We start from the raw sequence: 27,004 nt of genomic DNA on the forward strand, positions 1-27,004 counted from the left end.
TTTACTTTATAAAAGGGGTCTCAAACTCCGGTCCTAGAGGGCCGCTTTCTTGCTTGTTTTCCGGTTCTCCCTGCTGCAACATACCTGATTCAAATGATCAGCTCATCAGCAAACTCTGCAGGGGCCTGATAATAGCCCAGAAGACCGGGGGGTTTGAGACCCCCCAGCTTTATATGAATACAGGTCATGCTCTCCTCTCACCATGGTGGGTGTATGTGGATGATGTCGGCGGGCGTTGGGCTGAGCTGCACTGCAGTCTCCCTGCAGAGCAACACCAGCACATGGGGGTTGGCGGAACCGAGCCGCGGGTGGTGCTGGCAGCGTACCAGTTGCGCGCCGCACTCCTCCTGAACCTCCAGCACCTCCAGCACCAGCACGCCGGGCCTATCCGCTGGAGAGCGGAGCAACAACAACACAGATGGTGAGTGTGTGTGCACCCTTGTGTGCTGGCGGTCAACTCTCTGAAGGACTCATTAGTGTTAGTTGCGCACTTTTAGATTCTATCATTCACTGTCGTGAACAGAGCAGCTGTCATTGTGACAAGCAGATCCATAACGTATTTTAGAACCCACTGTGACTGACTTGTTTGTTTGTCGACAGAGATAATACAGGAGAGCCAAAAAAAAAAAAAGCCTCTGAGAGGCCGAATCAAAAAGAAAGCGACTTGGCTCGGTGCGCGCACTTTGGGGTGTAAAGTTGATTGCGCTGGATTGTGAAATGGCAGCCAGTCAACTTGAACACAATACAGCTTTGTGAGTTTTAATGATTCCCTGAGTGTGGCCTAAGGGGGTATTTTAGTGTGATACGTTGAAACAATATCAAAGAGTCCACAAGAGAGCTATTATTATTGCATTTTTCAATGTGCATTTGTCAAAACACGGTCTGCATTTCTGCTCTGTGTACTAAATCCTACATGGCGAACATTTCAGTATAATCTAACCTCCACTGAGTCGTAACCAAAGATTTGGGTCAGGAGGAAGCAAAAGCGGCAGGAAATTTAAACCAAGGTACTTCATTTAAATATTGCCAAGCTTAAATAAAGGGTTTATAACAACAGGGAGGATTAATACTGTCCATGGCATGTTAATTGAATATGCTTAGTGTTGTGGTTTTAGTTTGCAACAGTGTCAGGCCGCACAGCCTCACATTTTAAGGGGCTCCTTATATCTTGACACTCATATGTACATAGCACAATCAAAATGTTAGAAACAGCTTTGAGTACAGTGCAGGGTCAGTATCAAGAATGGTAAACTGCGTTAAATCTCATGAGATGAGGCCTGTGCACCTGATGTGTTCCATTAATCGAAGCTACCAAATGCCCCATTTTTTCCACGATCAACTGTCAACTTTGAGCTAGCTACTCTTTGTAGACCGCAAGAGGTAATATGGAAAACCGCGTAAAGGAAAACGAGAAGTTGGCAGACAGTTTCCTGTCAGTAACCAATAGCGAGTTCAGGGTACAGGCATACTTCCACTTCCAAAATGTTGTCTCTAGAAACACTCACCTATCATAAAACAAACAAATAAATATCCCATATTTTACAGTGTTACATTAAGTGTCAAAATAATTGCAGTGTTACTTCACAATCGACTCGTGCCCATTCAAGCTTTGGATAGAGTATCAAAGGCTGGATAATGGTTGCGTGTAAATAAAGAGTCAGGATGAAAGTGTAAAGTTAAACACCATAAACACACTTCGTCCCATACTGTTGTGTTCAAAGCTTGGTTCTTCTCCAACCGTTTGTTTCCCGCAAACAACTTGTTTTCTCTCTGTCATTACTGTTCAATACAAAATTGACCAGCAGAGAATTGGAGGTGGGGGATTTGAATTTGAACCGCTATTCTCCTAACTTTCAGAAGTCGCATCACAGGCGTGAAGAAGTTAAACACCAAAGACTTACTTCCCAAGTGGTTGTGTTGAAAGTAATATCTGTTGGCCAACAGTTCCCTCTCCACCCTCATTGCTATTCTGTACGGGTGCTATCAATCGAGAATGGGGGACTGAAGTTGCAAATTTCCTGTAGTATTTTGTATTTTCCTGTCGTGTCAAAAGCAAAAAAAGAGGAGGGACAATGGCTATGTGAAAAAGACTTATAAAAATCTAGAAAGGGGCTGTCAACTTTAACACCAGACATTCACTTCTCCCACACTGTGTTGAAAGCAATTGTTGAGGTCATAAAATTTTTGCTCATTATAAAAGTAGTGTATGTTCTATGTTGCTGTTCTGCGTGAAAGGCACTGACAGAAACAGGGAGGTTGAGGTTGAGCCAAACATTTCCTAACTTTCGGAGGAAGTATCGGAAGCAGAAATGGAGGCCGTGTGTGAAAGGCAATACTCTCTTCTCCCACGCCACCGACGGCATGCATGTAATGATCTGATTTGCAGAATGCCATTATCACTGTGTAAAACTGTACATAGCTGCCGCAGAATCAAGTAATTGCTGGATTCTGTGTAAAAGCAAAGGCGGCCTATTGAAACTCATGACACATCTACAGTGGTGTTTCCGCCGTTCCAATTTTGCTCAAACTCAAGAGTAAAAGGCTAAAGTGTGAAAGGGGCTCTGGTCACCTTTTGTTTCTGTCCAGTTGTCTGAGTTGGAGCGATACCTCCAGAAGCTCACAGCTGATCTCTGCCTGCAGTTAAGTCGATTTAGCCTCTCTGCAAGACTGCCACTGTTCAACACGCACACAAACACACATAGATGGTGAAATGTGATAGGCATATGTACCATATTTTGCAGTTCAAGAAAATTCTCAGTAAGCCGACAAACCACCACAGATGAAGATGATCTTCACGATGCTGATGACCTTTAGGCAGGTGTTTTTTTTTTTCATCAAAATGTGGAAACATCACCTTCATGTGGCCCTGATGTTTTTCAGTACCACACTTGCTTTCTTTCTTTCTTTCCGCATTTTATGAAGTCATATAATCAAAAAAACTAAACAAAACACTTGAATGAATCTGGAAAGTGCCGTTGACGCAGAGCTATTCAAGTACAAATGCGTTGCCTCACTAACAATGCCCGTGAGATTCGATTACAGCCCGCCTGCCAGTGTGAATGTGCAGCAATTCTCCCATCCCTGAAAATATATTTTTATAATCATCCGTCTCACCTTTGAAACTTCCTTTTCTTTTTGGCCGAATCTTCGGGGGTTTTCAACTGCCTGTCAAACGTCTTCTTCGGCGTCTGTAGCATGGCGTGAGCATATCGGTCCCAATTGCTGACAGACCTTTTGTTACCATCGCTGCTGCCGCTTTGAAGGCTCTCGACATCTAGTCTGCTTGTGGTCAATATGTCACAGTCGGTCTCTCCATCGGACGCATAGCCTGAGATGTCCAACTGCGATATATGCAAGGGGGAAAAGTAAGAATTACATATCAAACTCGTTTGTTGTGTAAATGACTTGTTGTAAGAAGTAAACATATGTGCCCAACTAGATACCGTAGCTACTTAAATCAACTACGATGACAAGGGAAACACATGTGAACATTCAGACCTAATTTGTTGTCTAAAACAGCTATTCGTTACTGTTGCAAAAACAATCAGACCCAACTGGTAAGATGAGTAAATGGGTTGGGATAACAAGGGAAACAATTAACGTGAATATATTGAGCAGAGTGGCTTGCTGCGGCTGCCTAAATAAGTTGTTGTAGTCAGAGTAATCATTAAGACCCAGTAAGTAAACTGCTTGAATGGGCTAATGTTAGAAGGAAAACAATGGAAACTTATTGGACCCGATTATAACTAAAAGGGCTGCTGTCGATAGACAAAAATTTAACATTCAGACCCAATTCGTAGACACAAGTAGTCATATCCCCACATGTGTGCAGTAAGATGTGAAACACAATTAGTAACTTGCTCAGATGGGTTGGTGTAAAAGTGGTAACCCAGTAAACAGTCAGACCCAACTACTGAAGTTAGACGATTAAATGGGCTAATGTATGAAGGGAAACAAACATTCAGCACCAACTGGTTGTCTTCCAAAATCGGCAGTTACTTGAATGAATGGGCTACTGAAAGAAGGGAAGCAAAACAAAAATTCAGACCAAACTAGTAAGCTGATTACGGTAAATTGACTGCTATGAGAAAGGGGGGAAAAAAGTTTTGGACAACTATTTAATGCCTAAATGGGCTGCAGCAAGAGAAAGAGCAAAATAAACATTCAGTTCTCAATTAGTTAGCGATTTCACTGTTATAACGTGCAAGCCCAACTAGTTAGCTGGCTAAACGGGGAGGAAAAGCAAATAATAAACAGGTAGACCTAACCAAATGGCGACCCAAAAAGTTTACTTTATTGATAATCAAGCATTATTTTTTTTCCAGTTTTATCGTTCAAGGATTTTAATGCTTAATTCAAGGATATTTTAATGCTTGTGCCAATTTATACGTACAATAGTGAAGACTCATTCCACTTTTTAAATCCAATACAATACTGTACTGTAATGTGAAATATGCGCTGTAAGGTTATGGCATGCTGCATCATTCCCAAGCCATTTTTTTCTTTTTCTTTTCTTTTTTATTTTTTTGCTGTGTCACGACTCATTGCAACTGATGCAATCAGATCTCATGGAAAAATCCACATGAAACCTGAACTCCTGTCATGTGTAGACAAGACCAGCATACCAAGCTCTCCCATTTGAATCAACTTGACCCTGCTGGGCTGGGCGCCAGGCGACGTCACGCCATAGCTATAGCCACAGAGCGAGCAAGCGAGCGAGAGAGTGAGAGAGAGAGTGCCAGAGAGAGTGCCAGAGAGAGAGAGAGAGAGAGAGAGAGGAACACTGTGTTCCTGGCCCCGATTCAAAAATGCCATTTAACCCAACGCTGAAAGCATTCTGAGTACACCGTGTGAGCGTCCGCGAGCAGCTTCTCCTGAACAAACGGTAGTTAAAAATAAAAAAAAAAACACGACCAGCCATTTAGGCCGGACGTTAGTGAACCTTAAGAGTGGCCGACTTGGGGGTATGGAGTGAGCGAGTGAGCCTCATCTGGAAAGCAGTCCTTGAAACAAAACACCACCCTCGCAGCTCCTCCTGCGTACTTCCAGTGCAAGTACAACACCACAAATCTGGCAGGCTTTGCTTCAGTGAGTCAGATGCGCATTGATCTGGAGTCATAAACTTTTGGGACCTGGACCTGGACGTCAGGATCCCGTTAGATCCGGTTTGATTTAGGATTGATTGGATGAGTCCGTGTGAGCTTTCCAGTAAGGACTGGAATTATATGTGAGGCAAACAGACAGCTGTGTTGTGCTGTCTTCTTGGAATTCACAAAGCTAGACAATGAAAAGCAAAACATGATGATCATCGTGAGATCGGCACGTCTTGTGAGAGTTCAGAAATGTGAGCGTCTGAAAGGTAAAAAGGTGATTCATATGTGGCATGAGAAGGCCAAGGATGACAGAAAAGAGCAAAAGTATGATGGCAACCATAGAAGTGGAAATAGACCATACGGTGATAAAATAAACGGTGCGAACTTTCAATGCCATAATAAATACTTTGTGATGTATAACATCCACAAGTCAATAGCAAAAGAAAAACAATATCAAGTGGTAAAAAGTCAACATTTTACTGTCCAAAAGGGCCGCTGTGTGTGTGTGGGGGGGGGGGGGGGGAGTCTAAGCGTTCAGATCCATCTAGTAAGAATTTCTCTGAGTTGTGTTCGAAGGATTCAAATAATGAACACAGATGGTTAGAGGACTATCGAAACATTCAGAGACGACTAGTTAGATGCTTCAATGGGTTGCTGTTGGAGGAGAACCGGAGTGTTATCATTCAGACCCACAGATCTGCCAAAATTAGCTCCTCAGATCAAGGAAACAAAGTAAACAATCCAGTCCTCCAAGTTGATTGCCTATATGGGCTCCCACATGAGGGAAAACAGGGTGCAGTGCGTGGCAACAAACTCAATATTCAAACAGTCCCAGTTCAATGCAAAAGCAGACTGATGTCAGAAGGGAATGAGATGAAAAACATTCAGACCCAACTAGTTAGCTGCTTACATGGACTGCTGTAAGAATAGAAACAGATAAACATCCAGCCTCAGATTATTAACTGCCACAACTGGGAACTGTGATTATGGAAACAATCGTACACATCAGACCCCACTAGTGAGATGCAGAAATGGGCTGTACAAGGAAAGCAAACAGAGAGTAAGCCTTCTGACCCTAACTGGTTACCTGAAAAAAATTGGCTGCCTGCAAAAATTGTGTGGCTAACCAGGCGCTGATTAAATCCAGCAATTCTTAAAACTTGCCAGTAGTTGACTGGCGTGTTTTGCAAAGACCTCTTGCATTTCCTTTTCATCTGTCAGGTGCATTATTTTCATTTTAATTGACAGTCGTCATGTGCGCAAAATAGTTAAGTAGGTAAAAAAAAGTGACTTAAGGTTGATGTTATGTTTTTAAGACATTGATGGTTTTCCCAAGGAAAATGCATTTTGAGTTTAGAACAACCAACATGGGAGAATTGTGTTTGACTTTGGAGGTTCGACTGTATAGACAATCTAAATATTTTCACCACATGTGTGTTACTCATTCTTTCCCATTCTGTATGTTTCTAAAACTGTATATAGTGGAGTATGTAGACGTGTACACACTTTTCACTGCACTTCCTTTGCTAATGTTTAAAGTAATGGAGGGGCCTGACAGGGGACTACAAATAAAAAGAGACTTATTGTGGAACAGTAGATTAATGAAATCTATTTCTTCTTTCTTAAAGTTCTGTAACCACACGTCTCCAGATAGCATGATCTTCAATTTCACTTGACCCCAGAGAGCTGATGGCAGCAAAAATTAAGTGTGACAAGAGGAAGTAGCTGGCTCTGTGGGAGGGATGCTAATCTGTCGATGCGTTTCCTTTCAACAAACTCGAGAACTTCCTCACAAGATTCTCCTTTAGTCTTAACAACAGTCCCATTCGCCAGAAGAGCTTGTCCGTTATTTCTGGGGACCTAATGAGGAAGACGAGAACAGAGAAGAGTGGAAGCAACGCCACCAAGGCAGAAAAGGAGCCGTCACGGTCCAAAGTCAAACAATAACCACAAAACATCACTAATTTGTCCCAATCTGGCACACCAATTACGGTACCTGAAACAACAAAAACAGCATGTGCGGTTGTGAGCTGGTGCACGGCACTCCCTGCACATTCCCTCCATGCCAGTCCAGCCTTTCACAAACACTGCACCTGAGAACAAGCAAAGCCTCCAGCACTGAGGCTTTACACCACCGACGTATACAGCGCATATAGATAGTAAACAGCCCTGCCCTGTGATGAAGAAGAGGCTATCATGCTACTGGTAACATGAAAAATTCAAATCCAAAATGGACTGATAGGTTGCGAAAAGCCGATACTCAATATTCAGACCCAACTAAAGGGCTGTTGTCAGATGGAAATAAGATATAGATAATACATGTTCATACCTAACTAGTAAAGTAATAATGCAGAGCAATAGTCACAACTCGTGAAATTTCAGCTCAGTGAGCATCGAAAAAATTCACTTCACGTGTTTTGATTTTCAGTTAGTTAGCTACCTACATAGGTCGTCTTAAGCATGGACATACAGTATTGTATATTGATAACATTCAGACCATACATGTTGTCTGGTGAAATGGACTGTTGCAATAACGACAAGATAAACATTCAGAGGCAAATAGTTATATGCATAAATGAGCAAGGTGGCACAGTGGTCAACTGCTTAGCATGTCTGCCTCACAGTGCATAGGTTCGATTCCAGGCCCCAGCCTTCCGATGTGGAGCTTGCATGTTCTCTCCATACCTGCGTGGGTTTTCTCCGGGTACTCCGGTTTCCTCCCACATTCCAAAATCATGCATGCTAGCACTCCATAGTCTCCCTAGGTGTGATCGTGACCGTGAATGGTTGCTCTTCTCTGTGTGCCCTGTAATTGGCTGGCAACCAGTTCAGGGTGTAACCCCGCCTACGGGCGGAAGACAGCTGGGATAGGCTCCAGCACGCCCGTTCGGATAATGGACGGATGGATAAATGGTCTACTCGAGTCAGGGGATCAAATACTCAACATTCAGTACCGGCTCGTTAGCAGCTAAAATGGGCAGCTGTGATAACATAAACATTCATCCCAACTAGTTAGCATGACAGATGATCTGCTGTCACAAGGTTACTAGATAGTAAATATTCTGACCCAACTATATGTCTACATAAATAAGAAAGCTGGCATTTCTCTGTCTTATACCTACTGGCCATGTATCACAATCATTGGGGAGGAAAAAAAACACTGTGATTTAAATATGTCATCAACAGCACAGCTGGACTCCTTCATCGACTCCAAAAAACAAACTATTTTCTTCACCCTAGAAATATTCACCAAGCAGGATAAATAGCTGCTAAGATAAGCGTCGGCCAGGATTTTATTGCAACTTCAGCTTGTGAACTTTGACAGTCTGGAACATGAACCTTAAGGTTCTAGAAAAGTGCACAGCAGGCAGGCGAGGGTTTGATCCCATTGAAGGCATGCGTGGAACATGCCATCTAGTGGAAAAATACTCAATCTATACATAAAAAATAAATCACTGTTCTAATATCATCAACCAAAATTACACCCGTTTAAAAAATATACATCTAAAATAATCTTATGATACATAAATATTTTACACAACATGGGACACGCATCAAGACTCTGTAGGAAGGACTTGACTTGCGACCTTAAGTAGGTGTAGAGCACCATCTATTGTTCATACATAGCAATGACGTGGATATATAGACCTGCTGCTGTCAGCATTCAAATCTAACTAGTTACCTGCATAAATAGGTCGACGCCAGAAGGGAAACGAAGTAGACATTCAGACTCAACTATTCAATATATTCAATATAACTAGAAAAATGCGATACCGTCGCATTGGAAATGGTACAATATGGTTTCAACCTAAAAAATGTAACATCCTGTAAGACTTTAGCTGGTGAGGATGTTAAAGTTTGACACTGTGTGCCTACCTTGGTTCTTTAGATTTTGTGTTTTTGTGACATCCCCAAAGTTATTTACCAGCGTGATAACCACGGAGAAAGAAACGTTACTTCTGTCTGCTCGGTACAACATCAAATGCCACAATACGTCTCTGCTGACACACAGTGGGCGAGTAGTTTTACTTTAATTTAATTTGACGTGCAAATGGTTCACTCACATCCGTAGGCTCAGCTCGAAGGGCTTCAGTTTCTTCATTGCACGACAGCGAATCACAGTCTGAGATTTGCTGGCCCGTATCTTTTTCTACATCCTGCTCAGACCCATCTGTTTCTATGACAGCCATGTCATCTGCAGCAGTCAGATTGAAAAAAACAACAACAAAATATACTTATATATTTTTAATGTTGCTGGGAGACTTATGCCCAATTTACCTTCATCAGTGCAAAGAGTGCGAAGTGCTTTCGGGCAAGACTGAGAGTGGGTCGGGCGTCTCTTTTTGACCACAAGCTGGTGATGCCATTGCTGCTGGATTTCATTGTTGTCTGACTGTCCGCTGTCGCTGGAAGAGCTCCATGCAATCTCCACTGGGTCCTCACTGTTGTGGACTGTGGTGGGGGAGGTGGATAATTTACAAGTTTGCATGTTCCCCCTCATGCAAAATATGTCTACAGTATACAGTCCCTTTAAATTTCAATACTTACTGGTATATATTTTTTGCGTATCTGTCATCAATACATTGTTGAATTAACGTAAAGTATCAACTTTTTTCACTATAATGTACCTGAAACGGACAGTTTTCTTTCTGGGGTCTTCACATCCTGCAGCAAAGTACCAAATGTCATCTCTAAGCGTAATGATGGGGTGACTAAAAATAATACATTAATTTTTTTTACCACCTTTATGAGCGTAGAGTCCAAAAAACTCTCTCCACATTTCTCCCAGCTCCTGGCTGAGAAGGATGACGAAAGTGCGGATGGTTTTTTCTCTCCTGTCACACCGCAGTCAATATTATTCGGGAAGAAGACGCAATTCACATCCTTGTACCACTTTTTACGCTACAGAAACACACATAAAAGGACAAAGATAAAAGCACTCGGATTCATTAACATACGATTTCGAGACTTTAAAATACCAGCTGTGAGAGCTCAGACGAAGTAGAAAAGCTAAGAGCCCTGCCGACTAAGTACTGAGTACAACTAGCTGATTAGCAACTGCAGCGATCTAGTTTCTTACCTTTCTCGAAGACATATTTTGTCAATGAAGTTTCGCCCGCGCCAGAGGCTACATTGCACAGATTTTGACACCGCGTCTTGCTAACTGAGAATGTGAAATTAACCTACAGCCCCGCATTTTTGGGACTCTTGATAGAATGTAGAAAATGATACTACTGAGCTGTTTGATTCATGGCTACAACTGGGTTGCGTTCGATTAACATACCAGCGTGCCCCGATTTTATGGAAAGAACTTGTATGAAATTACAGCGGAGTCTACATGGCATCTTGTAGTAGTTGTCGCCTGTAGTTTCTTCAGAGCCACCCTATCAAATCTTGACGAAAAGACTACAACTGTGATGCATTTGATTCTCGCACCAGCGTGCCCCGGTAAGAACTTGACGCTTTCAACGAAATGCGGCAAGGGATTCCCGAACTTTTTGTAACTTCTTGGTTTCTGATTAATACAGTATCAGACACTTGATTTCTAACAAATTTGCTCAAATTACCTTCATGATTTCGTAATCATTTATGATATTCATCAATGTAAAGACTGATGTAAATGATTTCTATCAGGTAGGAATCACTTCTCCACGCTTCTGGGAAATCACAATATCCTATCAGATTATATATATATATATATATATATATATATATATATATATATATATTATATATATATATTTTTTCATTCATCTTCTGAGCCGCCTGATCCTCACTAGGGTCGCGGGGGGTGCTGGAGCCTATCCCAGCTGTCTTCGGGCAGAAGGCGGGGGACACCCTGAATCGGTTGCCAGCCAATCGCAGGGCACACAGAAACGAACAACCATTCGCAATCACACCAAGGGACAATTTAGAGTGTTCAATCAGCCTGCCATGCATGTTTTTGGAATGAGGGAGGAAACCGGAGCACCCGGAGAAAACCCACGCAGGCCCGGGGAGAACATGCAAACTCCACACAGGGAGGCCGGAGCTGGAATCGAACCCTGTACCTCTGCACTGTGAAGCCGACGTGCTAACCACTGGACTACCGGGCCGCCTATATATATATATATATATATATATAAAATATAAAAAATAGCTTTTGTCACAAGCAACATAGAAAACATTTTTGCAAGACCGGGTTCAAGATATCATGTCATCAGCCTGTAATGTAGATCACTGCGTACAAAGGAAGTTTGCTAAGCTGTTTCCCAGTTTGGTCCAGTGACATCCTGTAAAAGGTCTATTAAGTTATTTCTCATAATGTGAAGATTATTTGTTATGCATATGTGCAGCATGACAATGTGGCCTCCAACATTTTATTACAGCGACTCCATCCAAATCTCAACAACTTTCAAATAACAGGTTAAACATACAAAAGAAGCTCACTTAACATACTTGCTTTTCTTATTAAATATGTAAAAAGGTCAAGTTATTCACAAATAAAATACAAACATGCAAAAAAAAAATCTCCAGGGAATGCATCATGAGTGGGACATGGAGGGAAAATGTACATTTACCATTCATTAATTATTGACAGAAAACATGTTTTACATTCCTTTTCATTTATACAATAATATATGACTAAAGCGTTATGGTGCATTGCCCAGCTGTCTATTAGTAAGAATGTAATATTAACATAGGGTATACTTACTGGAATATCTAGTGTGGTAACAAAACACTCAATGGACTGACCATTCACACCAGAAACTAACCGCTAAGAACCATCACAAGCTGAGTTTTGCAAACGTAAAATGTTGCATGGTAAATCTATGCCAAAAAAGAAAGCCTCTTCCTTCCTGACGGTGATGGCATATTATTAAAATGACCGTTTGTGGTGTGTTGTGAAGTTGCTTCAAAGACGTACTAGTTTTCTCATACAATGGTGTTGTATGCACCATTCATGTTGTCTGTAGTGTCCATCTTCACATGGACCCAGAAAATAGAAATGTGCCATGTCTAAGGCTCGACAATGAGAATAAATACAGCGAGGGTCTCTGGACACATTATCCAATACACTCAAAATGTCAGTGCAACAACACATGCTGGGCGGAAGGCTAAATAAGAGCTACTGTGAGCCCTTTTGGTGTTTCTTGCTTATTGCAATCTTGTGGTTAATATTGTGGATATCAAAATGACCCCCAAAAATTTGGAAAGCTAAGACAACAACTTCAGCATTTGATCTAGTGATACATTTGACAGTCCTGACGATGGTCTGAGCTCTTGTGCGCTTGTGACCACAGCAAAAAGTCACAAAAACACTGAACAGCGAGCGGAGTGGGAAAAAAATGGTGATGGTGCTTCTATTCAGGAGGCGGCTTCAATTTGCTCGGTCTTTGAGAGAACAAAAAAAACAGGGGCGAAAGAGTTCTCATATTAAATATAAGAAAGTGTGTTTGTCAGTATTCATCCTGTTCCTCCTCCTGCGGATCATCCAGCGCCTCCTCATGACCTTCCTGATCCACATCAGGCCCGTCTCCCTCAGCCAACTCCTCGGCTCGCTCCTAAAAGAGAAGTGCTAAAGGTTAAGATGGCTTAGTTTGAACAGTGTTCCCCTAACTATTCACCAAAACACAAGTTGAAACTCTGTGATTTGCTGAAAAACTACCATTCAACTGTATTTTACATTCTCTGAAACGATATTCATGCCACAAGATGGCGCCAAGCCTTGTCAAATAGAAAAGGTGCACTACTTTCTCCTCACCGTTTTTTTCCCCCACTCTGACGGTCACAAGATGATGAAGTATTGATCTAAAATACACACGCTCATCTTTGAAGCATGTTGGGGGCAATGTCATGGCTCGTGTGTGCGTGCCTGCTTTTGGAACTATTTATTGACAAATTAACTCAAGATGGTAGCAGCAGAATGAGTTCCGTAATCAACAAAACCATTTTGTCAGGCAATTTCCAGAAAAATGCATCTACAAATGTCTTCAGTAGGCAACAAAAACAAAGTGATTGAACTTGCCATTCCAATACTTTTGGAGATCACTGTATCTATGCGTTTGCTGTATTTGTTTCACTGACCTCCTCAAAACTCACTTGTATTCTTTGGCGTTCGACTCAGCATGACTTAGATTTGTTCTTGATTTTACTGTTTGGTGCTTTCTACCGCCTTTATTACCGATTTGTCTTACTGTTTATTGTGCATGTTAAATTGCTCCATGTACAGCACTTTGTATGCAGCGATGGCTGTTTGAAAGTGCTCTATAAATACTGTTGACTTGACTTGACCTGATCGTCCATAGCGTAGAGGACTTCCATTAGCCGCGCTACGAAGGGAGCGTCGTTTTCACCCTGTTCTTGACACAGGAGCTCCACCTCTCGCAGTTTGCTGAAGTAGTAGTCCCGTTCCTTCTCCACACCTTCAAGCGCCACCTTTAATGTGTTCACCTACCAACATGCACAAACAAATCATGAGTAATGTAAGACAAGGTTCACACGATGAACATATTCATTATACATTAATTTCTATTTTTTCCTGTTTGTCATAAGGCTCAGTCCGTCCGGGTTTCGCTGTTCTTCAGGGGACTTTAATCCTGTTCCGTTTCCCCATCACTCCCCGCTGTAACACACCTGATACAAATTATCAGATAATCAGCAAGGTGAACAGAAGCTAGATAACAATCTAGATCGTTCCAACCAGGTGTGTTGCAGCAAGGAGAGATGGATAACGGTCAGGAAACCTGGCCCTCGAGGAACAGGGTTGTAGTCCCCCTGCCGTAAATCAAAAATTAAGTGGAGCTACAATGCGGTTTTTATTCCAGCAGTGAAATGGTTCAATTTTTCATAACATGTCTCGTTTAAAAGACAAAAGTTGTACGGATTGTCTTTCAGAGTAGCATGATGCGACAGCTCAACCGCAGTAGCATATTTCCTTACACATGATTTAACAGCACGTTTTAACAGGTAAGGAGCTGTCCTCAAAGGCTAAATGGTTTATCGATTAGCCTGGATCGAGACGCAATCATTAGCCCATTTAATGTCCTCTAGTGATTATTTAACACCTGTTTAAGAACATCACCCAGTCGCAGACAATATTTTAATGTTCATCCTTTTTAAGGAGATAACGGAATCGGACAGCAAGACGGATGGATTGGAGGTACCCTCTGACAATTTCGGGAAGATGATACATGACATCTGTGTCTTGAGCTGCATTATTTTTATATTAGTACAGTGGAACTTGCCGAAGTCAACCCAATTTTTTGTGAAAACCATGAAGTTGCACAAAACGTTAATTTTACCAACTGTCTGCATATCTTGGAAGACCAACGAGCATCAATGGATATCCTCCTGCGTTTAGTTTTTTTTTTCTGCGACACACGTTCCAAAGTACGAGCAGCCTCTACAAGGAGTGTTACACAAACAAGACACATAGGGTGTTACCTTTTATGTCAGGCTTACCTGGTCAGTAAGTTGTGTGACCTGCGCCTCCAGTTCCTTCTCTCCTTTGGCGGGAGTTGATGCCGTGGGGAGTTTTTTGGCTGAGGAGGGTCTGGATGTTGGTGTCGCTGTCTTTGGGGTTGTGGCGCTTGACCTTGATGCTCCTGTAAGCAGTGTTCAAAATTTGTTATATAATGGGAAAATGCTTTCATATATTTTGGTATGCAATATTTGGTTATGGAAATGGTAGTGCCTTACAAACTAGCCCCACACCTAGTGTGTGCGAACAAACACAGTGAAGCTCAGCCTCTGGCTAGCCAACATCACATAGTTGCGTGGTTCCACCAGCTACATCAAGCTCACAGTCCTTTTATCCATCCATCTTCTGTGAATAATTACAGGTTTGGGGCAAAAGGAGGGACGCACTGTGGACTTGTTGCCAGCCAATAGACAAAGTCGTGTTTAAGTACCCAAGAAACCCATCGTTCATGTTTTTGGAGAGCGGAAGGAGAAAACCCATTCAAGCATGGAAAAAACACGTGAACCGGACAGGACAGTTGGAGCCAAGATTCAAACCCCAAAACAAATTACCTGCAGTTGGGGAGCTGGCAGCGTGATGGGACTTTTTAGGGAGGTTGAAGATCTGCTCGCCAGGGTCTGGTGGGGGGATGGCGTCCTGACCCTGTCTGGCATCCAGCGGGTCGTACTCTTTGCCATCGTAGTTGGCATCAAAGAATTTCTTGAACCACTGGATGAAGTCAAGATTGTCCTGGAATCTGCCTTTGACGAGTTTCTCCACTGGGATAATCTGAATTGAGAATGGTAAGGAGAGGTTGCCAAGCAAGGGTACAACAACACTACTGCCGCACGAACGATCAAAACTCACCTTGTCCACTTTCATTCTTTTGAAAGATGCTTGCAGCAGCTTGAAGTTATGAATGTACTCATGTTCCAGTTTGGCTTGAAACTTGACCTTTTTAAGACTGATGCAGCCCGGAAAGAGAAGATCCATGAACTGGCAGTAGGCCGCTCCTGAACACACCAGAGAAGAAAAAAAAGAATTGATGACCCAGTCTTAAATGGAAAATGTACTTTTTAATGGGGCTGAACGATTTGGTAAAATAATGCAATTGCAATTTTCTCACTCAACATTATGATTGCAATGTAAAGTATAATTTTTTTGTCTTCCTTTTTAACCTTCCCCGTTGACTTGATAATATAGAACTGAGGTTTAATATCCTTTTTTTATGCCGGAACACTTTTTTTCCCTGTGCAACAGGGAGTTTTGCATATTGTCACTGTAGTGATTGTGTTTTAATTATTTGGGGATTTTTTTTATTATTTAGATTTTTTTTTAATGACAGAACTTTACCCATGAGTATTTTCTTTTGATGTCCTTTGCAATTAGAAAATTGTATTCTACTAGATGGCAATGTCTGTTTGATTTCAATTAATAGTTCAGCTCAACTTTTTAATGTCTTGTATACAAATAGTTGGGCCTCCGGAGTGTCTACCACCAATCGGGTGTAAAATTATAACAACCCACTAAATCTTCTGTGATCTGACTATTTCTGTATTTAATTTATTAACCGTAATCAGATTTTTTTTCCCGCCCTCAACAAATCCAAATATTTCGCGGAAACTAGTCACAAGTGTGCCAATTTTTTGGAAAACAAATTATGGAAAACAAATGCAAGCTGCTTTAAGGGAATCACTGCAGCAGCCTCCAGCCGAGTGGCTCAGAATGCCATGAAGGCACTTGTTTCCTTCAAAATGTATTAGCAGCAAGTCACCAGAAAAGAGCAACTTGCAATGAGAGAAACTGGAACACTGCCACACAGAGCAACAAAGCCCACAAACAAGCAACTAGTAGAGAACACAAACAAAGTCATCAAGATGAAGGCATTAGCTGACATTTTAGTGTGTGTCGACAGAGTGGCTTGAAATTGGATTACTACTTAGTCACAGAGCGGGATGAAAGCCTGCCACCTGTTTTTATTTAATTGTTATAATCCCTCTTGGTAGGGTTTTTCCTGGTTTAAATTGAGAGACGGAGGTGGTACCATCCTGACCATGCACCATTATGTGCATGTATTCTGTAAATTCAATGGACTCACAGACTTTAAGTTAAGAATTCCAGTAAGAATGACTAGTTTCATGTTAAAATTTGTTTATTACAATTTGCATAATAATGTCGTCCTCCTCAGAGTCCACAAACTCTTGGGTAAGGATTCATAAAGTGCACTCACAAATACTGCAAGGCTTGAAAAAGTGCAGCATAAAAAAAAAAAATTAAATCGAGTAAACGACAAGTGAGCCCTGCAGTGTATGACTTGAAATGGGTGAGCAACTAATAGGGCTAACGTCACCCGACCGTAAATCAGAAGTGAGGCTTGTGTCCTTATTTTGTTTGTCGGTGTATACAGAAGCATAACACCTCCTGTTTTTTGAAGATAGTGGCGGCTCGGAAGACTAAACAGTATGCGGCGAGTGGTTGAGTAGCCCATAAAAGTCAATGATGCTAAAAGGTTGGTTGCTAAGCACCCACAACATCAATGGTGAAATCAGATCCTATCGTTTGAGCCCTCGGCTCCTCTCTGGCAAATTGCTTGCACCTTTTCTTTCTTGACAGCAGTCTTTGTTGGCGTTCATAACGACAAGACGTCGTCATCATGATATCGTGCATTCCGGTGTGTTTTGGGGCGGCACCTGATGTGCCGGAGCTCGGTAAAAGAGGACATGAGCCATTGCTTCAGGTCTTTCCTGTGTACTGCTGTTGGTAGTACAGTTGTACAGTTGGAGCTCTACACTGTGTTGAACGAGATCAATTGGTCTGGCTGGGGACAGCGCAAAATTAGCTGGAGGAGGCCCCCTATTCAATTTTGAAAAACACTGCCATAAGGGGCAATTAAACTAACTTTACGATGCCACACATAGAACCAGATCACACACAGGCAGGCATGCAAGTCTCAATCCAGAGATAAGGTCTATTTAAAAAAGGGGAGAGGTGAGGATGTTTCCACAGGTGCCTTTCAACTGTTTCGGAGCCCCTCGCGTGATGGACGCAGAAAACAAAAGTTCCTCACCTGAGGAGAGCTGCTCCACTTTAGTGTAATTCAGGCAGAGGATGTCGTTAACCCAGGCCGTGATGTCATGCCTGCTCATCGTCTCCTGGGTTATTGAGGTAGAATACACGTTGACCGCCATGCCCCAGCTGTGAAGCACACAACAACAATAAGTGAAAACCAGTGTGGAAAAGCAAATGTTTTCGTATTATCTGTGAGGGAAAACAGCACCTGTGCCAAAATGTGTGGAAAACAATAGAATAGCAAATTAACACAACGTAAGAAAGCTTCTGAATGCTCAGTACAATCTGTAATATCCCGTGAATAAAACTCACTCATGTATTTTACCCCCTCCTCCCCAAAAAATCATCCTAAATCGACATTTTTCTTTTTCTGTACTCGTGTTAAAGATGAACCCTCAATTTGCTGGTATAGTTGATTATTAAAGGGTCTGTATCACACGAATCATCTTTTTGGATCTTATCGCCATGTTAAAATGCAAATTCCGCACCACAAACGCCCTCAAAGTGCTGCTTTCCTCCATTCACCCATCACAAAGCAGTCCTGCTCTCGAGACACCTGCCCTGCCCAATTCAAGTAAACGAGTTTGTCTTCAATCTTCTACGTGGAAGATCAAGAAATTATCTGTAGCAAAGTAATTAATCCAAAATAGCTCCCCTTGTACTGAACTTTAAAGTTCACACCATTTTATGTAACGATTAATCAACACTGAAAGCCAAACACATCAGGCTGCCTACGTTTACAAAACAGTGCTAAATGTCCTTCTACCTCTGGAAGTCAAACAACAACAACTCTCCATTGGATTTACTAAATTAAATAAATGTATGGGTGGTCGACTGGTTAGCACGTCTTCCTCACAGTTGTGAGGTTCAGAGTTTGAAACTCATCTCAAGGCCTTCCTGTGGAGAGTTTGCATGTTCTCCCCATGCTTGTATGGGTTTTCTGCAGGTACTCCAACTTCCTCCTCAAGTTCCCAAAACCCACAGGTTAGCTTCATTGAAGGTTTTAACCCTTTCAGGGACAGCAGTTACCACAGTGGACATTGAAGGTTTTAACCCTTTCAGGGACAGCAGTTACTACAGTGGACATTTTATCATGTTATAGGTTATCATTATTGGTGCATTAAAGGGTTAAACTGCCCCAGTAGAGCGGTAACACGAGCAAAGTTACACCGGTGTAGCCCCTGAAAACAGCTTACTCCGGAGCAAATTTAACCCACCTCAAGGAGGTGGGTTCAAAATTTTGCCCCAGAGCAAATGCTCGTATAAGGGGGCAGCACCGATGTAAAATAGTATGTATGAACGCTACAATTTGCTCCGGAGCAAATGCTCGTTTGTGTGTGTGTAGGGAGGGGGTGGGGGGGGGTCTTAGGGGAGTAGCCCAAGTTGATTACATACAGCGAGAATGCGTTGCTTACGTGCTCTGCTGTACTTTGGTCATGTGTTTGCTTAATAACGACACAAGACATGGCTGGTAACAGTAAGCGGCACCTCTTCGGTTATACCATCTCAACTAGAACGGGGTGGGGTGGGGGGTTAGATAGTCCCCAAACATCAACTTCTCGTTTGTAGGAGACTGGACTGTCTCGGAGTTGTGTAGTTTGTTCCTTTTTTGTGTGTTCAGATATCCCCCCCCCCTTTCCCCGCAGATTTTATTTTGTGATTTTCAGTTTGGCACATTATACGTTTGCTTTTCTGAGTGTCAGTGAAGTCATTGTTGATTTGCGTTTTCGGGGGCGGTCATTGAACGCCTCTCGAGCAGAAGGCACGGAGACCGAGAAGGAGAAGGACGTGCCTGTACAGTAGTTACTCGAGTTGTGTATGTTTAAAAAAATCGTTTTGCTCCGCTGCCGTGGGACTGCAAGTGGGGCTGCACCGGTGCTACGTCGGAGTTAACACGTTCAGCGGTTTTGTACGTGTGACCGCTCCACAAAATTTGCTCCAGTGTAAAATATATCGCAACAACATACATCGGTGTAGCAGCGGAGCAAATGTGTGCCGTGTGAACACCCCAGTGTCACTTGTGCCATTTGATTGACTGGTGATCAGTGCACTGTGTACCTCTCGTCTTGACCAGGGTCAGCTTGGATGATGAGGACTACAGAAAATGGAAGTATGGCAAATCAAGGACAATAGAAAATGGAAGTATGGCAAATCCAACAAAGCCAAAGGCTGAGTGGTAAAGAAGTCCACTCATGTCACATGATCACCTTTGTGTGATGCTGCTGCTGAGTTAGGCTTACAGCTCACCCATTCTGTTCACTTTGGCGGCAAACCATCAGGATCAGTTTGACGGGGAGATATACCTAGACTCCATGTGAAATGGCTTGCAGCAGGACTACGTAATGGTATCGTCAGTGAACGAAGGTCCCTAAATATGGCATTTGAGGTTAAGGGGAATTCCAAGCACATTAAGAAACCAAGTATGAATATTGCCTTTTTAGGAGAGTGCAAATATCAATTCGCCCTTTTTTTGTTTAGAAAATGAAAAATGCATACTTGTGCAACAGTAAAACTTTAAAAAGTGTGAATTAGTTGAGCTAATTTAGTGGCATTTTCATTTTTAAAAAATGTTGATTAATATACTTTGTCCCCTTGTAAAAATAAAGAAATTGAAGGATCAAGATGCGATAAAACGCAGGGTTCGATTCTAGCTCTGGCATCCCTGTGTGGAGTCTGCATGTTAATCCATTGCCGGTGTGTTGTTTTCTCCAGGTACTCTGGTTTCCTCCCACATTCCAAAAACATGCATGGCAGGTAAATGGAAAACTCGAAATTGTCCATTGGTGTAATTGTGGGTGCGAATGGTTGTTTGTCTATGTGTGCCCTGTGTTTGACTAGCAACCAGTTCAGGATGTACCCCACCTACTGCCTGAAGACAGCTAGGATAGGCTCCACCACGTCCGCGACCAGTGTGAGGAGAAGAAGATTGGAAGATGGATGAATGGATATTCTATAAAACACTCGGAATGACATTTGTTATTACCAGGGCTCAGCCACTCCAGACTTTTTGAAGCTGATGCCGATCCTGGCATTAAGCATGGCAGGGTAATGGCCCGCCTATTTCTTCTCTCCAAGTCTTTTTTGGCAGTGATGTTCCGAATTCTTCTTTCATTTGTTTCTTACACCTTGCACAACGTTTCTGTCATCAACGGCTGATGATACCCTGGGTCAACCCTTTCGATGTCTAAATTGTTGGATTGGCTATGCCCAACGTTTGTAAAATACCTCTGATCGAATTTCCCTCCTCTCTCAGCTTCAAAATGTTGTCTTTTCACCCATAAACAGCCCTATGGTATTCATGGTTGATTCACTGCAAATGCAGTTTTCAAACATGAAACCTCAAACCAAAAATTAAGCACTAAGTAACGTGAAACATTCAATCTAAAAAGGCAACATCTGACCAATTAGAAACCATCTTTATGCTTAACTGTAATTCAAATCCTCATCGTTGAACATTGACTGTTTTACATTGTCCTTTAGCACTTTGTATGCAGCGATGGCTGTTTGAAAGCGCTCTATAAATACTGTTGACTTGACTTTAGAATGTTTGACTTCATAGGAAAATCAGCAAAAATCTGCAGATTTTGTTGGGGGGGGGGGGGGGGGGGGTTGAATGAATATTTGTGTAAAAATGTATTAGATACATTAATAGAATGATGAACTACGCGCTAGTTCAGTGGTTTTTAATGTGGGTTCGGTGAATCAGTCTCAGGGGTTCTACAGAACCTCTGCTATGGAGGTTAAGATACACCGACTCAACGTGTCAATTAGTTATGACATGCCCGCTTGGCCATCAGTGGCTGGTGCATTTTGTGCGCAATAAAAAAAAAACGTACACTCATGTCTTGAAATTTTAGCAAAGTTTTTTTCTGTTTTTAACAAATGTGTTTTTATGTCTTGAATTTGTAGGGGGGAAAAAATCATTTTTATTTTTCACTAATGAAGGGTTCGGTTAATGGGCACATGAACAGGTTGGGTTCGGTACCTCTAACAAGGTTAAGAACCACTGCTCTAGTTTATTTAGTCGTCCATATTGATGCTGTAAGAGATTGAAGTGAAAATATATTCCTGGTCTCGCTTTTTTTTGCCTTAATGGACCAGGACCAACGGATCCATAACAGAGAATTAAATCACGGCTTATTATGCTAACGATCATATGTCCGTTTACACAAGCGGAGAGGGTTCCTCAAGAGCCATATCCTGCCTGTTTTAGAGCTCTCCCTAATCCTATACACACTTGATTAAAGTGATCGTGATCGTTTGAGGTTTCTACAGTTTGCTGATGAGCTGATCGTTTTGTAGGGAGGGATCTAAAACAGGCAGGATATGGCTCTCGAGGTACCAGAGTTCCCTAACCCAGGTTTACACACAGGTTTCGCCTGCCAACGAAGCGGATAGTAGCGAGCGGTGTTAGCATGCTTTCTTAGCCGACCAAGCGCAAAGCGTCTCGGCCTGACGTCTGCCCGTTGGCTGCGAGGGAATCGTCACACGTTCAGACGACAGCACAAACCGTTCTTTTTGTTTGATTGTGTTTTTAAAAAATACTATGTGATTGCCTTCGGGCCATTTGAAGCTTAACGTCAACCATGACGATGATGCGCGACGAAAAGGCAGTTTTACATGGATTACGGTAGCAGAATAATCGCGGTTGCTATTGCCAACAGGGCCAAAATGACAGTCGCAGAGGCGAGGCTGAGGAGGGGGATCAGCTAGGCCACAACAACCCGGGTTTCTCCCATAAAGCGTAAATTTTCAACCCATAATGAACCGAGTTGTACCTGTAGGCACGCTCCCCTCGTACTGTATTCTTCCTGTAGGGAATAATGTTGGTGCCGTCCGGGCCGATGTCGTTGTTATTCTCTCCATTTGGGGAAAGGGCTTGGGTGGGACCGGGCATTTGCGTCTCGGAAGCGTTGAACAGACGCCCTGTTCGCACTCTCTCGGCCGGGAAAAAAAAGACCCGCGAACACCAGGGGTTGGCCGACAAGGAGAAGCTGTGGAGGAGAGCGAGAACCGGTGCAAAGATTCTTCTCGTTTTGTCTCCGCTCGGTTTATTCTTTTGCCAAGATGACGTAGCTGGCACGCTCGTCATGTGACGTCGGCGCCGCTTAGTGGGCAGCCTGCGTCACTCCCACCCAAAAAGCATTGATGGTCTGCTGAGTGCATCAAAAGCACCAATTTGCACGACTGTACGCTTTTAACAGCAGCAACAATGGCCAATCATTCAGTGGTGATTGAACAGAAACTGACTTTGCAACGCCCAGAAAAAAAACAATATTGGTTAAAGACAACAAAAATGACATCTGTAGTTGTATCACATCTTACTCAACATTCTGTAATTAAGTAGAACAGATACTTGTGTTTAAAAAAAGCATGGTAACAAGGGCTGAACAATTCATCAAATTCAAATTTATATCGCAATGTAGAAGAATGCGATTTTCCAATCACAAAGGCCGCAATTTGGAGAGGGAAACTATCAGTCGTTCAGTTGCGGAAGCGTGGAGCTGCCAATGTCAAATTAAAATTTTTTGGGGTTTGTTTTACTAGGCTATGTCATTCAAACGTACTGCAAATTCATTCAAACGTACTGACAGTCATTTGAACGTACTGGTCAAGCAATAAGGTAAATGCTAAGAACACCTCAAAATGGCACAATGTACAGAAAAGTGCAACTGTCAAAAAACTAACTGATAGCTACATTATCTTTGATTTTTGTTAGCTAACTGATACATTCAGTTTTATTTTTGTTGATAACAATTTAATGATCCATCTATCATTATCCGAACCTCCTAATCCTCACAAGGATCACAGGCGTGCTCGAGCCTATCCCAGCTGTCTTCAGGCCGTAGGCCGGGTACGCCCTGAAATAGTTGCCACTTGCCAGCCAATCGCAGGGCACACATAGACAAACAACCATCCGCGCTCACAATCACACCTAAAGACATTTCAGAGTGTTCCATTCACCTGCCATGCCTGTTTTTGGAATGTGGGAGGAAACCAAAGTACCCAGGGAAAATCCACGCAGGCACAGGGTTAACATGCAAACTCCACACAGGTAGGCCAGAGCCATAATCAAACCCAACACCTCTGCACTGTGAGGCGGATATCAAGTCAAGTGCAACATACGTCACAGATGAGATTACTTTCCTCTCTCAACCACAGTGCAAACATGTAGTGTATTGAAACACACACAGCTAAAAATCATGGCAGCAACCTGAACTGCATAAAATACATAAAGACATAAAATACATACAAGCTTAGCTTGTAGCAGACGTGTGCACATTGCAGCATGACGTCTTTGATCCACTGGTGAAAAGGACACTTTGATTCGCTCCTCTTTCATCTATAACGGCTTCAGACAACAAAGTGTATGCAGGAATGTGGTTACAACATGAAGGGAGTTGAGTCTCCTAACCGCCTGGTGGAATAAACTGTTCTTGAGCCTGCTGGTTTTAGCACAGAGACATCACAGTCTCCTCCTCCGACAGCAGCAAGTCAAAGATGCTGTGAGGTGGGTGTGTGGTCACCTGCGACCTGGATGGCTTTGCGGGTCAGATGAGAATTGTAATTGTCCACGAGTGGGGGAAGAGAGACACCAATGATCTTTTTAGCTGCTCCAACAATGAGCTGCAGACTCTTGCGGCAGGACACGGTGCAAGCGCCGTACTACACGGTGATGCAGCTGGTCAAGATGCTCTCAATGGTGCCTCAATCGACTCTCTGCCTCTATAGAATGTCTGCATCATGGGGGGGTTCTTGCTCAGTTTGCGGAGGAAATACAGACTCTATATGTATATGCTAATCAGGTGACTCACACTCACACTTAGGGACAGTATAGAGCATTGAATTAACCGATGATGAATGTTTTTGGTATATGGGAAGAAACCAGAGTACCGGAGAAAACCCCCGCAGGCACGAGGAGAACATGCAAATTCCACACAGGAAGGCCACAAATTTGCCAGTACAATTACGCTTTGTTTGGATTTCTGTGATTGCTGTGGAGAGTAGGATCACACTTAAATTAACAGCATTAATCTGACAATTCATTTAAAGCACATTTGTTATGCTGTCTGTATGCTGTCAGGTTGGCTTTGCAAATGTTAAACTTTTCTCAATTGCCTTATCTGGAGAATTAATGGTTAAATAAAAACGAAATAATACTAATAATTTAGTTTATGTTCTTCATCTATTGCTGCATACCGCCACTGATTGTACATGAAATGTACAGGGCCTTAGCTTGAAAAGCATGTTTATGGCCCAGTAAACTTAAATCGTTAAATGACAGCTTATACCAGCACTGATTTTGATTAGGGGGAATGTCAGCGCCACTTGACTGCCGGTGCTGGACAGTCTCGGGGTGCTTGTGTTTTTTGAACCTGCAGTGGGCTGCATTTTTCACAGCCCCGTTTTGTTCAGCGGAAATGTCGGTGCTGTTAGACAGTCCGTAGATGGATGGATGGATGGATGGATGGATGGGTGGCTTGTGGAGCCGACGATGAGAAGAGAGGAGCGTCAGCGCAGAGCGCAGATGTGTATGCAGAATGGGGAGTCACCGCTTGGAATTGAAGCGGATTTATATGGGACTGGAGATGTGATCCAAGCTCTTTTTCGTCAATGGACGCTACAGCTTTTTGTTTGCTTTCAAACTTAGCTTGTATTTTACACATTTTCAGTATGTCGTCTTTGATCCACTGGTGAAAGGACACTTTGATTCTCTCATAAATAACTGCTTCAAACAACAAAGTGTATGCAGAATAATTGGTTAAGATTGGGTGACTGCCTGTGTCTTATGTGTTGTGTTGTATTATTTTGTCATTTTATGTTAACTGTAATGTTGATGGTGGTGCGGGTACCTGCAGCGGCTTCCCTCTCTCCTGTGGTTGAGAGGAAAGAAATTGAATCTGTGCCGTTTGTTGCACATAGAGCACATTTGAGAATAAAGTTGACTTGATAGTGCACAAGGGAAGCTCATTTCAGACATAACCAAACCAAGAAAAAACACAGGGGGTAATACCGATAATATTATGGGCAAGTTAATTTGTTCGTTACGATTTTACCATTCAGTGGAGTAAACAACGTTTCACCATGATAAGAGTTAAACTTCAACCCAAAAATAGAACCGGATACTTGACAAGCGTAAATGGACACCCGTCTTATCAGTCACTTGCACTCCCTACACTGCTCACAAATAGACTGGCCCTTTTCCCACTGGAGGGAAATGTGACAGTGGAGTTCCTGTAGTTTTGAAAGCAGATGTAGCCGTGGCGAGGAAGCTAGCTAAATTCACGCCAAAGCAACTTACTACTACCAATCAAAGCGACAAATAACGGTTCTTCGAGCCACACCACACATATAACCCTGTGTACTAATTAGCTAACAAGCAGCTAAGATAATGGCGATTACATATTTCTGTTCTGCTCCTTTTAACACTTTTGACAGACTGTGACAGCCCACATAGGTTGGCCCACAACGCCGCTACATCGCTGCAGCTGCTACGCACACAGAAAACGCTACAGCATTTGGATTTTCACACAATGTTGCTCGAATTCCAAGCAAGTTAACGAAACAAAAGCACATGGATTTGACTCACCCGTTAACTCACGAGTCGCAGGTTTACTAAGTGTAGAAAAAAAGGTCTTTTCCGGCTGAGTCACCCCACCCCTGTAACGCCCATTCACGGCCATCGCTGAGTGCAATAACGGCACCTGATTGGATAGTATGGCACCGAGGTTGCTCTCGATTGGTCGGTTGTAAAACATCTGTCATTAGATTGACCAATCGCGTACGTGTGCGTCGATGGTTCGTAACAACGGCTTGCTTTCTCTCTTCAAAACGATAAATATTTAATGAAGACAATTTTTGCTTTTATCCTTTTTGAAAATCATGTTTTTTATTACAAATATATGATTTGATTTTTTTTCTTTCTACATGTAATTAAGTGACAACTTAACTTTTGAATATGTCCTCGATAGTTCATTCATTCATTTTCCGATCCGCTTTATCCATCAAGTGTCGTGGGGGGTGCTTGGAACCTATCCCAGCTGTCTTCAGGCAGGAGGCGGGGGACACCCTGAACCGGTTGCGATGAACACAGATGAACAACCATCCGCGCTCACACTCACACCTCGGGACCATATAAATCAGCATGCATTGTATTGTATTGTATTGTATTGTATTATGTTCAATTGAGTGTTCAATCTGCCTGCCACGCATGTTTTTGGAATGTGGGAGGAAACCGGAGTATCCGCAGAAAACCCACGTAGGTCTGGATAGAACACAAAAACTCCAACCTCTGCACTGTGAGGTCGACGCACTAACCACTGGGCCGCTGTCCTTGATAGTTTAGTACAAAAAAAATATGTTGCACTACATGTGTTTTTTATATTACGTTTGAAAACAT

General features: G+C 42.6%; 2 protein-coding genes and 1 long non-coding RNA gene across 8 annotated transcripts in view; 1 reads left to right on the forward strand and 2 right to left on the reverse strand.

Annotated features, from left to right (window-relative positions):
- spidr (scaffold protein involved in DNA repair) overlaps positions 1–10,468 on the reverse strand; it is a 42,281-nt gene extending 31,813 nt beyond the window's left edge. For 2 of the 3 annotated variants that reach the window (XR_007967148.1, XM_052088421.1), the window contains exons 1-8: positions 10,174–10,468; positions 9,837–9,995; positions 9,722–9,758; positions 9,372–9,545; positions 9,158–9,288; positions 3,115–3,341; positions 2,570–2,673; positions 202–391 (exon numbers count right to left, since the gene is read on the reverse strand). Coding sequence is in view for 2 of the 3 variants with exons in the window: in XM_052088421.1 (XP_051944381.1) it covers positions 202–391; positions 2,570–2,673; positions 3,115–3,341; positions 9,158–9,288; positions 9,372–9,545; positions 9,722–9,758; positions 9,837–9,995; positions 10,174–10,188 (1,037 nt within the window). In the remaining variant the exon portion in view is untranslated. The remainder of the gene's footprint in view (positions 1–201; positions 392–2,569; positions 2,674–3,114; positions 3,342–9,157; positions 9,289–9,371; positions 9,546–9,721; positions 9,759–9,836; positions 9,996–10,173) is intronic. The other variant, XM_052088420.1, reaches the window with a different exon arrangement.
- LOC127616801 (uncharacterized) lies at positions 276–16,081 on the forward strand. Of its 2 annotated transcripts, XR_007967188.1 has the most exons (3): positions 276–421; positions 2,587–2,818; positions 14,918–16,081. It is a non-coding gene; the product is annotated as an uncharacterized LOC127616801 (long non-coding RNA). The 2 variants fall into 2 exon arrangements; XR_007967187.1 differs by lacking the exon at positions 14,918–16,081 and having other exon boundaries at positions 2,587–9,321.
- Positions 11,439–26,309, reverse strand: mapre2 (microtubule-associated protein, RP/EB family, member 2). 3 transcript variants are annotated; one of them, XM_052088531.1, is made up of 8 exons: positions 26,195–26,283; positions 22,383–22,598; positions 17,603–17,730; positions 15,403–15,548; positions 15,108–15,324; positions 14,538–14,680; positions 13,368–13,526; positions 11,439–12,637 (listed from the first exon to the last, which is right to left on the reverse strand). In XM_052088531.1, exons 2-8 carry the CDS (start codon positions 22,499–22,501, stop codon positions 12,533–12,535), a joined length of 1,017 nt encoding a protein of 338 aa, XP_051944491.1. In that variant the 5' UTR covers positions 22,502–22,598; positions 26,195–26,283; the 3' UTR covers positions 11,439–12,532. The 3 variants fall into 3 exon arrangements, with proteins under 3 accessions (XP_051944491.1, XP_051944492.1, XP_051944490.1); XM_052088532.1 differs by lacking the exon at positions 22,383–22,598 and having other exon boundaries at positions 26,195–26,309; XM_052088530.1 differs by lacking the exon at positions 26,195–26,283 and having other exon boundaries at positions 22,383–22,936.
- Between the last annotated feature and the right edge of the window lie 695 nt (positions 26,310–27,004).

Source organism: Hippocampus zosterae, chromosome 15 (assembly GCF_025434085.1).
Source record: "Hippocampus zosterae strain Florida chromosome 15, ASM2543408v3, whole genome shotgun sequence".
In the NCBI taxonomy this organism is placed as follows: domain Eukaryota; kingdom Metazoa; phylum Chordata; class Actinopteri; order Syngnathiformes; family Syngnathidae; genus Hippocampus; species Hippocampus zosterae.